The sequence below is a fragment of the Erythrolamprus reginae genome, chromosome 3, assembly GCF_031021105.1.
Source record: "Erythrolamprus reginae isolate rEryReg1 chromosome 3, rEryReg1.hap1, whole genome shotgun sequence".
Lineage (NCBI taxonomy): Eukaryota > Metazoa > Chordata > Lepidosauria > Squamata > Dipsadidae > Erythrolamprus > Erythrolamprus reginae.
Window position 1 is genome coordinate 258,155,150 of NC_091952.1, and position 16,177 is coordinate 258,171,326.

Below are 16,177 nucleotides of genomic sequence, written 5' to 3' on the forward strand. Positions count from 1 at the left end.
TAAAATAACACACACACACAGATCCCCGACACTTGTAATCCTCCACAATTTTACACATTTTTGAAAAATCCACTTACTTCAGGGTTTCTAGTTTCATATGCATTCAGTGTAGACGTGCACTTTAAACCGTGTACAGTGATACCTCGTCTTACGAACTTAATTGGTTCCAGGATGAGGTTCTTAAGGTGAAAAGTTTGTAAGACAAAACAATGTTTCCCATAGGAATCAATGGAAAAGCGATTAATGTGTGCAAGCCCAAAACTCACCCCTTTTGCCAGCCAAAGCGCCTGTTTTTGCGCTGCTGGGATTCCCCTGAGGCTCCACTCCATGGGACACCCCACCTCTGGACTTCCGTGTTTTTGTGATGCTGCGACTTCGCTGAGGCTCCCCTCGCTGGGAAACCCCACCTCCGGACTTCCGTTGCCAGCGAAGTGCCCGTTTTTGCACTGCTTGGATTCCCCTGCAGCATCGCAAAAACACGGAAGTCCGGAGGTGGGGTTTCCCATGGAGTGGAGCCTCAGGGGAATCCCAGCAGCGCAAAAAAACGGGCGCTTTGCTGGCAACAGAAGTCCGGAGGCGGGGCATCCCAGTGGCGGCGGCTTGGGTTTGTAAGGTGAAAATAGTTTGGAAGAAGAGGCAAAAAAATCTTAAGCCCCGGGTTTGTATCTCGAAAAGTTTGTAAGACGAGGTATCACTGTATCTATAAATCTAGTATAGATTAGATTAGATTAGATTTATTGGATTTATATGCCGTCCCTCTCCGCAGACTCGGGGCAGCTGACAACAATTGCAAAAACAGTACATAGTGACAAATCCAATGCCCACCAATCCAATTACAATTTTAAGTTAAGAAATTCATAAAACAATCCCAATATATATAAAAAACAAGCACACAATCAATCAAACAGCAAAACAACATGGGCAAGGGGGAGATTTTCACTGGTGCAGGTATGACGGTCTTAGTATATTCAGGTTTCTTCCCGTGTAGGATTCAGAGATGTCTGGCGATGTTTTGACGAGGTCCCACTCGTCATCTTCAGGCTGGTGCTTCTGTCCTTGTTGTAGGGCGAACACTAGAACAAGGACAGAAGCACCAGCCTGAAGATGACGAGTGGGACTCTTGCAGAAGGCAGGGAGGGTGGGGGCGGTATGGATTATGGATTGTGCCGATCCCCTTTCCACAGGCAGAATCCGGCAGCCTCCCCACCTTTCCCTTGCAGGATTTCGGGGAGCCTGCTGCCCTTTTGTGGGGTGCCTTAGGGGTCAAAATTGCAGGTTTGGGTGACCTCCCGGCTCCGTGGGGCTGCTCCTCCCCCCTGGGCTGCCCCTCCCTTTGGCAGAACGTCTTAGCTTGTTGAGGGTACAACAGGCCGCGGCCTGGATGAGATTCACCCTGGGCCTGTTTGTTCGCTTTCTCAGCGGCCTTGGCTCCCTTCCCTGTCACTGTTGGCCTTCCACCTCTGGGTCCCAGCTGGCTCCACCCAACCCGGAGCTCCGGGAAGTCTGGGCCAAGCCTGGCATCGGCCTCTCCTTGCAATGAAGGCAGGAGGGCTCTGAAGCTTTCCCCCCTGGTCTAGGGGGAAGTTTGCTTTGAGACCCTCTTGGGCTTTAACAAAATAGCAGAGTTGGAAGGGACCTTGGAGGTCTTCTAGTCTAGTCCAGCCCCCTGCTCCGGGAAGAAGCCCTGTACCATTTCACACAAGCAGCTGTCCAGGCTCTTCTGCAGAACATCCAGCGATGGAGCATTTCTGGGGCCAATCTGTTCCACTGGTTAATTGCTCCAACTGTCAGGAAATTTCTCCTTAGTTCTGAGTTGCTTCTCTCCTCGTTTAGTTTCCACCCATTGCTTCTCGTTCTACCCTCAGGGGCTTTGGAGAATAGGTTGACTCCTTCTTCTTTGGGGCAACCCCTGAGATACTGGAAGGTTGCTATCATGTCTCCCCTGGTCCTTCTTTCCATTAAACTAGACATAAATCCAGTTCCTGCAACCGCTTTTCATATGTTTTTTATCATTTTAGAATTTAGAATTTTAGAATTTAGAATAATAGAGTTGGAAGGGACCTTGGAGGTCTTCTAGTCCAACCCCTGCTTAGGCAGGAAACCTTGCACCACTTCAGACAGATGGTTATCCAGCATCTTCTTTAAAACGTCCAGTGTTGGGGCATTCACACCTTCTGGAGGCAACTGTCAGGAAATTTCTCCTTGCAGCAACTGCCGAAAAAGCCCACACAGTTCTAGGCTGCATCAACAGAGAGAGAGAATCAAGATCACGCGAAGGGTTAATACCACTCTGTAATGCTTTTGTAAGGCCACACTTGGAATCCAGCATTCAGTTTTGGTCTCCATGATGCAAAAAGGATGTTGAGACTCTGGAAAGAGGGCAGAGAAGAGCCACAAAGAGGAATCAGGGGACTGGAGGCTAAAACATATGAAGAACGGTTGCAAGAACTGGGCATGGCTGGTTGAATCAAGAGAAGGACCAGGGGAGACAGGATAGCAGCCTCCCAGTATCTCAGGGGTTGCCACAAAGAAGAGGAACTTATTCTCCAAACATCTGTGGGTAGAACAAGAAGCAATGGGTGGAAACTAAACAAGGAGAGAAGCAACAGAACTCTGGAGACATTTCCTGACAGTCAGAACAATTAATCTGTGCACCAGAAATTGTGAATGCTCCAACACTGGAAGTTTTGAAGAAGACATTGGAGAACCATCTGTCTGAAGGGGTGTCGGGTCTCCTGCCCAAGCAGGGGGTTGGACTAGAAGACCTCCAAGGTCCCTTCCAACTCTGTTGCTATTATTGTGTTTTTTAAAATATTATTATTATTATTACTATTATTATTATTATTACTATTACTATTATTATTATTATTATTATTAACAACATGATAAGCCCTCCCCCATCCCGAAGCTCCTTTTTCTTTTCCAGTTCAGCGTCTCCTGGACAAAGGCATCAGCCCCGACCTGAGCAACGAGGATGGACTGACCGCATTGCACCAGGTGAGCCCAGCGCTTCTTGCCGGCTGCCCTGCCAGTCTCCCACCTCCTGGGCCGGACGTCAGGCGCTTTCCTCTACATGGCAGGTTACGGTCCCCCCCCCCCAAGCCACGAGCTCTCCCCACATGCCCCCTCCCCCCCCCCAGGCTCCTCCCTTGCTGGTGGCCCTGTTGTCCTCTCCACGAGGGCCTGCGAAGCCCCATCACCCCCTTGGTGCCAGCCCACGTGGGAATGGCCGACTTGGAGATCCAGAGGACACCTGACGGGGGAGGCTGCCTCCGAAGTTACCTACAGGACTGGGGGAGGAGGAGGGGAAGGGTGGTGCAGTGGTTAGAGTGCAGCCCTGCAGGCTCCTTCAGCTAACTGCTGGCTGTAGTTCAGCGGTTCAAATCTCACCAGGCTCCAGGTGGACTCAGCCTTCCATCCTTCCCAGTTGGGTCAAATGAGGACCGAGATTGTTGGGGGCAAGAGGCTCATTTTGTAAATCGCTCCGAGAGGGCTGTAAAAGCACTGGGAAGTGGTATATAAGACTAAATGCTGTTACAAGAAAGAGAGAGAGAGAGTGAGAGAGAGAGAGAGAGAGATTGACAGAGACAGAAACAGAAAGGGAAGGAAGGAAGGAAGGAAGAGAGAGACAGACAGGGAAAGGAAAGAAAGAGAGAGAGAAAGAAAGAAAGGAAAGAAAAAGAAATAGAGAGAGAGAGGAAGGAAGGCAGAAAGAAAGAGAAAGAAAGAAAGAAAGAAAGAGAGAGAGAGAGAGATTGACAGAGACAGAAACAGAAAGGGAAGGAAGGAAGGAAAGGAAGAAAGAAAGAAAGAGAGAGACAGACAGGGAAAGGAAAGAAAGAGAGAGAGAGAGAAAGAAAGAAAGGAAAGAAAAAGAAAGAGAGAGGAAGGAAGGAAGAAAGAAAGAGAAAGAAAGAAAGAAAGAAAGAAAGAAAGATGCCCAGACTCCACCCCAGTGCAAGGGATTATGTATGGGGTGTTTAAATGAAGACGATGATGAGTTCTATGGGAAGAGACGTTGTGGGTCTGTTGTTGGTGATCCAGAGGTGATCTTGGGCAGAGGGCCCTGCTGCTTCTCCCCTCCGGCCTTTTAAAAGTTTTTAAAGTGTCGGTTTTATCTCCTCCTTCCGCTCTTTTCTGTTGTGGGTTGTAAACGTCTGGGCACTCCTGCAGTTGTGTTGAGTAAATACTCCAAGTGGCCTTGAGGGTGAAGTTCAGTCTCCAGATGGGCCCAGCTCCCTCTTTATTTCCACGCTGTAAGGTGGCAGATAATCCTCCGCAATGGAGCCCCCAATTCCTCTTTGCCAAGCCAGGCAGTTGTTAATGGAGCACAGCCCCATTTTACGAGCTTTCCTCCCGCCGTGGTTAAATGGATGGCCGCAACGGTTAAGCGAGAAACACGGACGTTCAGGGAATCTGGATTCCCCGCTGACTTGGCTCCTCGAGATTCAGGGAATTTTGTCAACCGTCATAAATACCAGGCAGTTTCCAAGCCTTCCCATCGCGTGACCACACGAGTTGCCGCCACGGTAGTAAAAATTGGAAAAACGGAAACTTTTTCCAGTGCTGTTGTAACTTCGAGTGTGTCACTAAACAGAGGTTTGTAAGTCGAGGAGTCTCGCGATGGGAAGCCAGCGAGATGGATCCGTGGGGTGGGTGGAGGGGCAGCGAAGGACTTGCTCTCTTTGGCGGTACCGATGCGCCCTCTGTGGCTGTTGCGGCTGTGCACGCCCCCCATCATCCGTGTGACATTTGGCTTCTGCACAGGCACAGCAAGCAAAAAAAATGTTTCTTTAATTTTAAAAACAATTTTTTAATACATAAATGGTAAAACAAACAAACAGGAAAACAGATAAAAATCGAATGGATGGATGGATCAATCAATCAATCAATCTTTCTGGGATGGTTTAGTGAATCCTACATTGAGCAGGGGGTTGGACCCGATGACCCTGGAGGTCCCTTCCAACTCTATGATTCTCGGATTCTGTGATTCAAATCTCATGCGGGCCTTCACTTCATGTTGTGAGCCGCCCCGAGTCTTCGGAGAGGGGCGGCATACAAATCTAAGTAATAAATAATAAAATAAAAAAATAAATAAATATCGGCCACCCAGCTGTGCGCCCATCCCGAGAATTGCCATGGGAACGTAGCACCTGACTCTCCCTGATGGGGTGGGGGCCCTCTCCTTCAGCCCCCTTCTGCCCCTCCTCACCTGCCTCCTCTGCTCTCCCCCCCCCGTCTCCCCAGGGCTGCATTGACGACTACGGGGTAATGGTGGAGCTGCTGCTGGACGCCGGGGCCGACGCCAACGCCTGCGACAGTGAACTCTGGACCCCCCTGCACGCGGCCGCCACCTGTGGGCACCTGCACCTGGTAGAGCTGCTCGTCCAGAGGTATGTGGCGGGGCCCAGGGAGGGTGCTACGTCCCGCTAGAGATTTTGGGGACGGGCAGACAGCTGCGTCTTCCCAATGCGTGCACATAGAAACATAGAAACATAGAAACATAGAAGACTGACGGCAGAAAAAGACCTCCTGGTCCATCTAATCTGCCCTTATACTATTTCCTGTATTTTTATCTTAGGATGGATCTATGTTTATCCCAGGCATGTTTCAATTCAGTTACTGTGGATTTACCAATCACGTCTGCTGGAAGTTTGTTCCAAGCATCTACTACTCTTTCAGTGAAATAATATTTTCTCATGTTGCTTTTGATCTTTCCCCCAACTAACTTCAGATTGTGTCCCCTTGTTCTTGTGTGCACAGGCGCCTGCGCGCGAGATTTGGCATCTGCGCATGCGCCATAAGCGAAATCTTGCAGGAAGATGCTCGCGCGAGCAAGATTTCAACAATCTTCAGCTATTTCTTGCTTCTGTGCATGCGCGGAAACAAAAATATGGCGAAAATTGCAGAAACCTCACTCGCGTGAGCGTCCTCACATGAGACTTTGCTTGCTGCACATGCGCAGAAGCAAAAACTTGCAGTGATGGGCGCACGCGCATGCGCCAGGGCATCGAAGGGCATACCGGTAGCGCCGAAGAGGGCAGCCCTTCGCTGGAGGTGCCCCTTGGGAGAGGGAGCAACACACACATCCGCCTGGGCTTCTGGCTGCTCTGGTTGTGTTTTTAAAAACATAATTTAATTTTTTCTTCACCATGAAACCATACATACTGTATATAACAACACATATGTCTTCAATGAATAATAGAATACGTATAGAATCTCTTTCATATAGAAACATAGAAACACAGAAGATTGACAGCAGAAAAAGACCCCCTGGTCCATCTCGTCTGCCCTTCTACTATTTCCTGTCTTTTATCTTAGGATGGATCTGTGTTTATCCCAGGCAGGTTTACATTCAGTTCCTGTGGAATCACCAACCACGTCTGCCGGCAGTTTGTTCCAAGCATCTACTCCTCCTTCAGTCAAATAATATTTTCTCACATTGCTTCTGATCTTTCCCCCAACTCCCCTCAGATTGTGGCCCCTTGTTCTTGGGTTCCCTTTCCTATTGAACACAAGAACAAGGGGGCACAATCTGAGGTGAGTTGCGGGACAGATCAGAAGAATATAAAACAATAAAAGATCCTAAATCTCTATTATTCATTCTATCCAAAGAAGAAAAGCTGCATCTCATTTTAACTTACGAAACAATTATCTGAACAGTTTTGTTCATTTTTCAATTCCAATACTCTATTTTTAAACTCTTCAATTCCACTTCAACTCTATTTTAATTTAATTTTTAATTTGATGGAGCTGCTCGTCCAAAGGTTCGAGGGTCCCCTTGGGAAGGGCAGCAGCACACATTAGCTTGGGCTTGTGGCTGGTGTGTGTGTGTGTGTTTGAGGGTCAGGGCTCAGGCTGTGGCCACCTTAGAGGGCAGGGGCTGCTGGGTATGAGAGTCAGGAATACATTGGGTGGCTTAGGGGCCATTTCGGCAATAGGAAGGATTTTGTAAATACTATAAACTTAGTTTGTTCTTCCGCCCCTGAGACAGACAGGACTCTTGGCCCCAGTTCCTTTCCTCTCCCACATTCAGGAAATATTTATGTTTCTATCCTGCCTTTCTTATCTTTATGAATAATTCCAGGTGATTCCTCCTGATTTTCCCCACAACAACGATTCAGGGAGGGGGGGGAGAGAGGGAGGGGACCGGCCCCAAATCACCCAACTGGCTTTTATGACTAAGGCGGGACTAGAACTCACCGTCTCCTGCTCTCTGCCTTAACCCAGGAGTCGGCAACCTTAAACACTCAAAAAAGCCATTTGGATCCGTTTTCCCAGAGAAAACAAAACCCCGGGAGCCACAAAACCTGGGTGGGTGTGGCCAACTCATTGTCACTCCCACCAAGTCACATGACTCACTCTCAGCCACGCCTAACCAGGTTTTGTGGGCTCCCGGGGTTTTGTATTCTCTGGGCAACAAGTATCTTTTCTTTCTCTCTCTCTCTCTCCATCTCTTTTTCTCCCTCCCTCCCTCCCTTCCTTCCTTCCTTCCTTCCTTCCTTCCTTCCTTCCTTCTTCCTTCCTTCCTTCCTTCCTTCCTTCCTTCCTCCCTCCCTCCCTCCCTCCCTCCCTCCCTTCCTCCCTCCCTCCCTCCCTTATTTATTTATTTATTTCTCTATTTATCTGTCTGTCTGTCCATCCATCCATTCAGTCACTCACTCACCCATTTATTTATTTATTTGTTTGTTTGTGTATGTATGCATGCATTTATGTATTTATGTCTTTATTTATTTCTAAGCTGTCCAACTCCTATCAGACTCCCCTATCGGGTGGCATACAACATATAATAAACAATATAAAAACAATCAAAAACCCATAGAAAACTCAATCATCTCATTCAATGGCTGGAATAGATGTTATCAAGTTGCTCCGTCCACGGCCCTGGGGCCTCCCTTACAAATTGAGACCTTCACGTACTTTCAGAAGGCCGGCAGGGTGGGGGCAGTATGGACCTCGGAGGATAGTTGGTTCCAAAAAGCCGGGGCAGCCACAAAGAAGGCCCTTCCCTGCAGCGCAGCCAATCTGCACTGCTTAGTCAAGAGGACCTGGAGAAGGCCAGCCCTGTGGGATCGGATGGGTCTCTGGGAGGTAGGTGGCAGGGGACAGTCCCGAAGATTGGGTTGACCCCCCTCCTCTCTGTGGCAGCCCCTCAAATATTGGAAGGCTGCAGCCTTTTAGCCTCCGGTCCCCTAATCCTCCTGGCTGCTCTGCTCTGCCCTCTTTCCCGAGTCCCCACACCCTTTTCTACAGTGTGGTGGCCAGAACTGGTTGCGGTGTTCTAGGTGTGGCCTTATAAAATGGCATGTGCACTTCGTGTGATCTTGAGGCTATCCCTGCCCCCTAGCTCATTATTATTGTTGTTGTTGTTGTTGTTATTATTATTATTATTATTATTATTATTATTATTCTCCGAAGACTCGGGACGGCTCACAGGATAAATACAAAAACAATATTTAAACAAATCTAATTAGTTAAAACTATCAGCTAAGATCCCGCTACATTAAGAAGCAATCAATTAACTCAGCCACATCCACACATAACCTTTGATGGTCATGGGAGGGGGGGGGGACATAGTCTAGCTGCGTGGCCAGTCCTCCCTCCACTTCCGCCAGGTGGGTGGGCACAGGATGGCCTTGAACCCCTCGAAGAAAGAAGTCTTTGTGGCTGCCCCCTGCTCCCTCCTGAAAATCCCCCCTCTCGAAGTTCCCCATCAACACCAGGCCTTCCACAGGTAGTAAGACACTGATTTATTTATTGTGTTTGTTTTATTAATTGGATTTCTATGCCGCCCCCCTCCAAGGACTCGGATTTATCCCCAATGTCTGCACCGGCTTGACACCCCCTCGTGTGTCCTCCATGTACATGTCCCTTCCTGCAGACACCTGATGAGTCATTTGCCCTCTTCTGGATTGAACCGTAACAGGCTGCTTGTATTTTGGCATCTGGTTCTACAAATATTGTGGTCTGGTATTGAAACTGGAGGTAAATCCAGGGCAGGTGCAGAGGTCACGTAACACGCCCTCTTCCCCCCCCCGCCCCCAGGCCACGGCCAAAAGTGTGGGCCCCATAAAGCCCCGTGGGTTTCCTGGCAGGCTCCTAATTAATAACAATAATAACAAAAAGATATTGACAAAATTGAACGGGTCCAAAGACGGGCTACAAGAATGGTGGAAGGTCTTAAGCACAAAACGTATCAGGAAAGACTTAATGAGCTCAATCTGTAGAGTCTGGAGGACAGAAGAAAAGGGGGGACATGATCGAAGCATTTAAATATGTTAAAGGGTTAAATAGGGTCCAGGAGGGAAGTGTTTTTAATAGGAAAGTGAACACAAGAACAAGGGGACACAATCTGAAGGTTAGTTGGGGGAAAGGTCAAAAGCAACATGAGAAAATATTATTTCACTGAAAGAGTAGTAGATCCTTGGAACAAACTTCCAGCAGACGTGGTAGATAAATCCACAGGAACTGAATGTAACCTGCCTGGGATAAACATAGATCCATCCTAAGATAAAATACAGGAAATAGTTTAAGGGCAGACGAGATGGACCGTGAGGTCTTTTTCTACCGTCAGTCTTCTATGTTTCTATGTTTCTATGTAACAATAACAACAACAATCATCATCATCATCATAAGTTATTAGATTTGTATGCCACCCCTCTCTGAAGACTTGGGGCGGCTCACAACATAACAGCAACCAGTGCAGGCTGCGGAGTGTTGAGGAGACATGGACATATTTGGAAAAGCCCATGACTGCTCTCGCAGCTGCGTTCTGCACGATCTGAAGTTTCTGAACACTCTTCAAAGGCAGCCCCATGTAGAGAGCGTTGCAGTAGTCAAACCTCGAGGCAAAGAGGGCATGAGTGACTGTGAGCAGTGAGTCCCGGTCCCAAATAGGGCCCGCAACTGGTGCACCAGGCGAACCTGGGCAAACGCCCCCATTGCCACAGCCGAAAGATGGTGCTGCGAGGAAGAAGTAGCTGGCGTGTCAGGACTCTGTCCATAACTATTGTGTTGGCAATATATATGGATTTATATGCCGTCCCAAGTCCTCAGAGAGGGGCCTCATATAAATCCAATAAATAAATAAAATAAAATAAATATTGGCTGCAGGTGTTGCAGACTGCCACAAGAGGGAGTTAGAGTTCATAGCTTATTTCTCTGAGGCACCCTCTCTGCCTCTCTTTGTCTGGCTACTCACTGTATGCACTGCAATCTCTCTCTACTGTGGTCACGTATTATAGCTCAAATGTGTTTAGCCCTTGATACCTTTGCTGATGATGAGAAAGGCAACTGGCAAGAAAGACTATGGACTGGGTGATATCTGGATTGTTATTCTGACTTACTATGCGCATGACTTTATCTGAGGATGTTATTTCTCAAAGTGAACTTTAATTCAAGCTAGTATGTCTGTGTGTGGCTGAGTAGTTATTCACAACTCATCTCAATCTAACCTTGGTAAACAAGGATGACTCTGCTCCTCCATTAATAGAATTCTACCTCCTCCTCCTCTTCCACAAATCCCACTCCCTTCTAGAACTGAAGATGTTACCTAGTTGGGTCATGAAATGTCTGCAATAAAACCACCCCAGCTCTTCTTCTCCTTCTCCTTCTCCTTCTCCTTCTTCTTCCTCCTCCTCTTCCTCTTCCTCTTCCTCCTCTTCCTCCTCTTCCTCTTCTTCTTCATTTCTTCTTCTTCATTTCTTCCTCTTCCTCTTCCTCTTCCTCCTCTTCCTCTTCTTCATTTCTTCTTCTTCATTTCTTCTTAGAAACATAGAAACATAGAAGTCTGACCGGCAGAAAAAGACCCCATGGTCCATCTAGTCTGCCCTTATACTATTTCCTGTATTTTATCTTAGGATGGATATATGTTTATCCCCAGGCATGTTTAAATTCAGTTACTGTGGATTTATCTACCACGTCTGCTGGAAGTTTGTTCCAAGGATCTACTACTCTTTCAGTAAAATATATATTTTCTCATGTTGCTTTTGATCTTTCTCCCAACTAACTTCAGATTGTGTCCCCCTTGTTCTTGTGTTCACTTCTCTATTAAAAACACTTCCCTCCTGGACCTTATTTAACCCTTTAACATATTTAAATGTTTTCGATCATGTCCCCCCTTTTCCTTCTGTCCTCCAGACTCTACAGATGGAGTTCATGAAGTCTTTCCTGATACGTTTTATGCTTAAGACCTTCCACCATTCTTGTAGCCCGTCTTTGGACCCGTTCAATTTTGTCAATATCTTTTTGTAGGTGAGGTCTCCAGAAACTGAACACAGTATTATTCCAAATGGGGTCTCACCAGCGCCTCTATATAGCAGGATCACAATCTCCCTCTCCTGCTTGTTATACCTCTAGCTATGCAGCCAAGCATCCTACTTGCTTTCCCTACCGGCCTGACTGCACTGTTCACCCCATTTTGAGACTGTCAGAAATCACTACCCTAAATCCTTTTCTTTTGAAGTATTTGCCAACACAGAACTGCCAATACAATAGTCAGATTGAGGATTCCTTTTCCCCAAGTGCATTATTTTACATTTGGAAACATTAAACTGCAGTTTCCATTGCTTTGACCATTTATCTAGTAAAGCTAAATCATTTACCATATTGCCGACGCCTCCAGGAATATCCACCCTATTGCACACTTTAGAGTCATCAGCAAATAGGCAAACCTTCCCCTACCAAAACCTTCCCCTATGTCACTCACAAATATATTAAAAAGAATAGGATCCCAGAACAGACCCTTGTGGCACACCGCTTGTAACCTGTCTCTGCTCAGAATACTCGCCATTAACAATAACTCTCTGATGTCTACGCTTCAGCCAGCTTGAAATCCACTGAACTATCCAGGGATTAAGTCCTTCTTCTTCTTCCTCTTCCTCTTCCTTTTCATTTCTTCTTCTTCTTCTTCCTCTTCCTCTTCTTCATTTCTTCTTCTTCTTCTTCTTCCTCTTCTTCTTCCTCTTCCTCTTCTTCTTCATTTCTTCTTCTTCCTCTTCCTCCTCTTCCTCTTCTTCTTCATTTCTTCTTCATTTCTTCTTCTTCTTCCTCTTCCTCTTCCTTTTCATTTCTTCTTCTTCTTCTTCTTCTTCCTCTTCTTCTTCATTTCTTCTTCTTCTTCTTCCTCTTCCTCTTCCTCTTCATTTCTTCTTCTTCTTCCTCTTCTTCTTCCTCTTCCTCTTCTTCTTCATTTCTTCTTCTTCCTCTTCCTCTTCTTCTTCATTTCTTCTTCATTTCTTCTTCTTCTTCCTCTTCCTCTTCCTTTTCATTTCTTCTTCTTCTTCTTCTTCCTCTTCTTCTTCATTTCTTCTTCTTCTTCTTCCTCTTCCTCTTCATTTCTTCTTCTTCTTCCTCTTCCTCTTCTTCATTTCTTCTTCTTCTTCCTCTTCCTCCTCTTCCACTTCCTCTTCTTCTTCATTTCTTCTTCTTCATTTCTTCTTCTTCATTTCTTCTTCTTCTTCTTCCTCTTCTTCTTCCTCTTCCTCTTTTTCTTCATTTCTTCTTCTTCTTCCTCCTCTTCCTCTTCCTCTTCATTTCTTCTTCTTCATTTCTTCTTCTTCCTCTTCTTCTTCATTTCTTCTTCTTCTTCTTCCTCTTCCTCTTCCTCTTCATTTCTTCTTCTTCTTCTTCTTCTTCTTCTTCTTTTTCCTCTTCCTCTTCTTCTTCATTTCTTCTTCTTCCTCTTCCTCTTCTTCATTTCTTCTTCTTCTTCTTCTTCCTCTTCCTCTTCCTCTTCCTCTTCTTCTTCTTCTTCCTCTTCCTCTTCATTTCTTCTTCTTCTTCTTCTTCTTCTTCTTCTTTTTCTTTTTCTTTTTCTTCTCCTCCTTCTCCTCCTTCTTCCTCTTCCTCTTCTTCTTCATTTCTTCTTCTTCTTCATTTCTTCTTCTTCATCATCTTCATTTCTTCTTCTTCTTCATTTCTTCTTTTTCTTCTTCTTCTTCTTCCTCTTCATCTTCTTCTTCTTCCTCCTCCTCCTCTTCTTCTTTTTCTTCCCATTCCCCTTCTCCTCTTCCTCCTCCTCCTCCCCCTCCTCTTCTTCTTCTTCTCTGCTTGTTTCTCCTGTGTGTTGGCCAAGCTGGCAGCAGATGGCAGGGTTGTCCTCGCAGGTGGCCCTTCCTTCCTCAACCATCCTGGGGGCCACCAGAGGGAGAGACTGAGGGGGGGGGGGAAGTGCCGTTTCATATAGTTTTTTAAAAAAAATTCTCCCTCTTAAAACATACATAAATGGAAACACATATATCACCACTATCGATCATATATATGCATATACACAGGTCAATATCACATGGTACATTTATACAATGGACTAGCAGCCCAACAGCCAATCTATGTCTAAAAGGAAAAAGAAAAGCAATAAACAAGAAGTCTGAACATTGAAAAAAAAGAAATTACGTCTATCGCTGACTCTGTGCTCAGTCTTCGTAGTCACAAATCTCCTCCTTTACATCCGTCTTACGTGGTCTGTCTAACCACCGTCTTATCTCTATTTCTTCTACATTGCTTTCAAAATGCTTGTTTGTTTGATCTATTTTCATTTTATTCAGTCCGTTCATACAATTCCCCCCCCCCCCAGATATGAATAAATCTTCTTTAGCCCCTAATTTCCATTGCCAGTCAGCCCAACCCATCGTCTCCCTTCAGGCTGCTCTGCCTGTCTGCTCAATTTCCACACAGCAGGAGCCCTTCCAGCCCCCCTGGACGGGAGGGAGCGGCAAGCGTCCGAAACCCAATCTCCTGCCATCCGGCCCAGCCAGTTTTGCCAGCTCCCGGACCAAAATAGCTCCCCCGGTATCTGTTGCTCTCCAATGTCCACCCGCTCTCCTCCAGTGGCAGGGAGTCTGGGCGGCTGCCAACTTCCCTGCCTCTCTCTCTCTCTCACTCTCCCCCTCCGCCTCCCTTTCCCCTCCAGAGGTGCCAACCTGCTTGCGGTCAACTCCGATGGGAACATGCCCTACGACCTGTGCGAGGATGAGCCCACGCTGGACTACCTGGAAGTGGCCATGGCCGAGCGAGGTAAAAGATTTCTGTGCAAATCAATGGTGAGACATAGAAACCTAGAAGACTGACGGCAGAAAAAGACCTCCTGGTCCATCTTGTCTGCCCTTATACTATTTCCTGTATTTTATCTTAGGATGGATCTATGTTTATCCCAGGCATGGAAGTTTGTTCCAAGCATCTACGACTCTTTCAGTGAAATAATATTTTCTCATGTTAGAAACATAGAAGACTGACGGCAGAAAAAGACCTCCTGGTCCATCTAGTCTGCCCTTATACTATTTCCTGTGTTTTATCTTAGGATGGATCTATGTTTATCCCAGGCATGTTTAAATTCAGTTGCTGTGGATTGACCAACCACATCTGCTGGAAGTTTGTTCCAAGGATCTACTACTCTTTCAGTAAAATAATATTTTCTCATGTTGCTTTTGATCTTTCCCCCAACTAACTTCAGGTTGTGTCCCCTTGTTCTTGGGTTCACTTTCCGATTAAAAACACTTCCCTCCTGAACCTTATTTAACCCTTTGACATATTTAAATGTTTCGATCATGTCCCCCCCTTTTCCTTCTGTCCTCCAGACTCTACAGACTGAGTTCATGGAGTCTTTCCTGATACGTTTTATGCTTAAGACCTTCCACCATTCTTGTAGCCCGTCTTTGGACCCATTCAATTTTGTCAATATCTTTTTGTAAGTGAGGTCTCCAGAACTGAACACAGTATTATTCCAAATGTGGTCTCACCAGCACTCTATATAAGGGGATCACCATCTCCCTCTTCCTGCTTGTTATACCTCTAGCTATGCAGCCAAGCGTCCTACTTGCTTTCCCTACCGCTTGACCGCACTCTTCATTCATTTTGAGACTGTCAGAAATCACTACCCCTAAATCCTTTTCTTCTGAAGTTTTTGCTAACACAATACTCAGATTGAGAATTCCTTTTCCCCAAGTGCATTATTTTACATTTGGAAACATTAAACTGCAGTTTCCATTGCTTTGACCATTTATCTAGTAAAGCTAAATCATTTACCATATTACAGACGCCTCCAGGAATATCAACCCTATTGCACACTTTAGAGTCATCGGCAAATAGGCAAACCTTCCCTACCAGACCTTCCCCTATGTCAAAAATAGGTCAGTAAGTATTGTATTGCCTCTACAAATTGATGGCGAGACCAGACTTGGAGTCCTGTGTACAGTTCTGGTCATTGCACCTCAAGGAGGATATAATGGAACTGGGAAAGGTGCAAAAGGGGGCAACAAGAATGATCAAGGAAATGGAGCCCCTCCCTTATGAAACCAGGTTGTAACACCTTGGTCTCTTCAGCCTTGAAAGACGGCATTAAAGGGGCGACTTGATTGAAAGGTATAAAATCTTGCATGGAATAGAAAAGGTGGATAGAGAAAAAATATTTTCTTTATCACACAATACTGGGACGAAGGTGTGACAGCTGTCAGCCTGGAGAGCTTCAAGGCAGGATGAGACAGATTCAGGGATGCCGAGTGTATCATAGGTGGTGATTGAAATGGATGTACAAGTGCCACCTCTGTTGACTGTGGCAGGCAGGGTCCCCTTGGGTCCCCTTTGTTGGGGGTCAGGGGAAAGGGAGGGTCTTGCCTTCTCTTTCTGCTCAAGATCCCCAGGGACAATTGGGGGGGCCACTGTGGACACAGAATGCTGGACTCGAGGGGCTTGGGCCCCATTCCGCAGGGCTCTTCTTAGGTTCTTTTAAGTGTTCAGTCATTTGTTTAGAGACATCAAAGTTACAACGGTGCTGAAAAAAAGTGATTTAAACCATTTCCCATACTTATAGGAATAGGAAGGGAGGGAGGAAGGGAATGAGAAGAAGAAAAGATGGATGGATGATGGGTGGATGGATGGGAGGGAGGAAGAAAGGAAGGAAAGAGGAAGGAAGGAAAGAAGGAAGGGAATGAGAGGAAGAAAAGAAGGAGGGGGGGAGGGAAGGAGTCTTATCCCCAGGGTTACCTGATCCACATTTGGATGCTTGGTAAATGACTTATACATTTGCTCATGTCCGGGGTGTGTGTCTGTGTCACGAGCAAAGGCAATGGGAGGAGCCGGCTTCGCTTACCAACCATCTGACCTTTGACCTCTTTTGCCCCTGTAGGGCCGAGGTATCCATTCACCAGTAGTGCCTCTGGCCGAGGAGGAGGAGGGGAATTCT

The 16,177-nt window shown here is 46.4% G+C and overlaps 1 protein-coding gene across 1 annotated transcript in view; it reads left to right on the forward strand.

The window, feature by feature from the left end:
- Window positions 1-16,177, forward strand: part of PPP1R16A (protein phosphatase 1 regulatory subunit 16A) — a 54,597-nt gene that overhangs the window by 26,816 nt on the left and 11,604 nt on the right. The window contains 3 exon segments of the mRNA XM_070748463.1: window positions 2,927-2,997; window positions 5,248-5,393; window positions 13,910-14,013. Of these exon segments, the coding sequence (XP_070604564.1) occupies window positions 2,927-2,997; window positions 5,248-5,393; window positions 13,910-14,013 (321 nt within the window).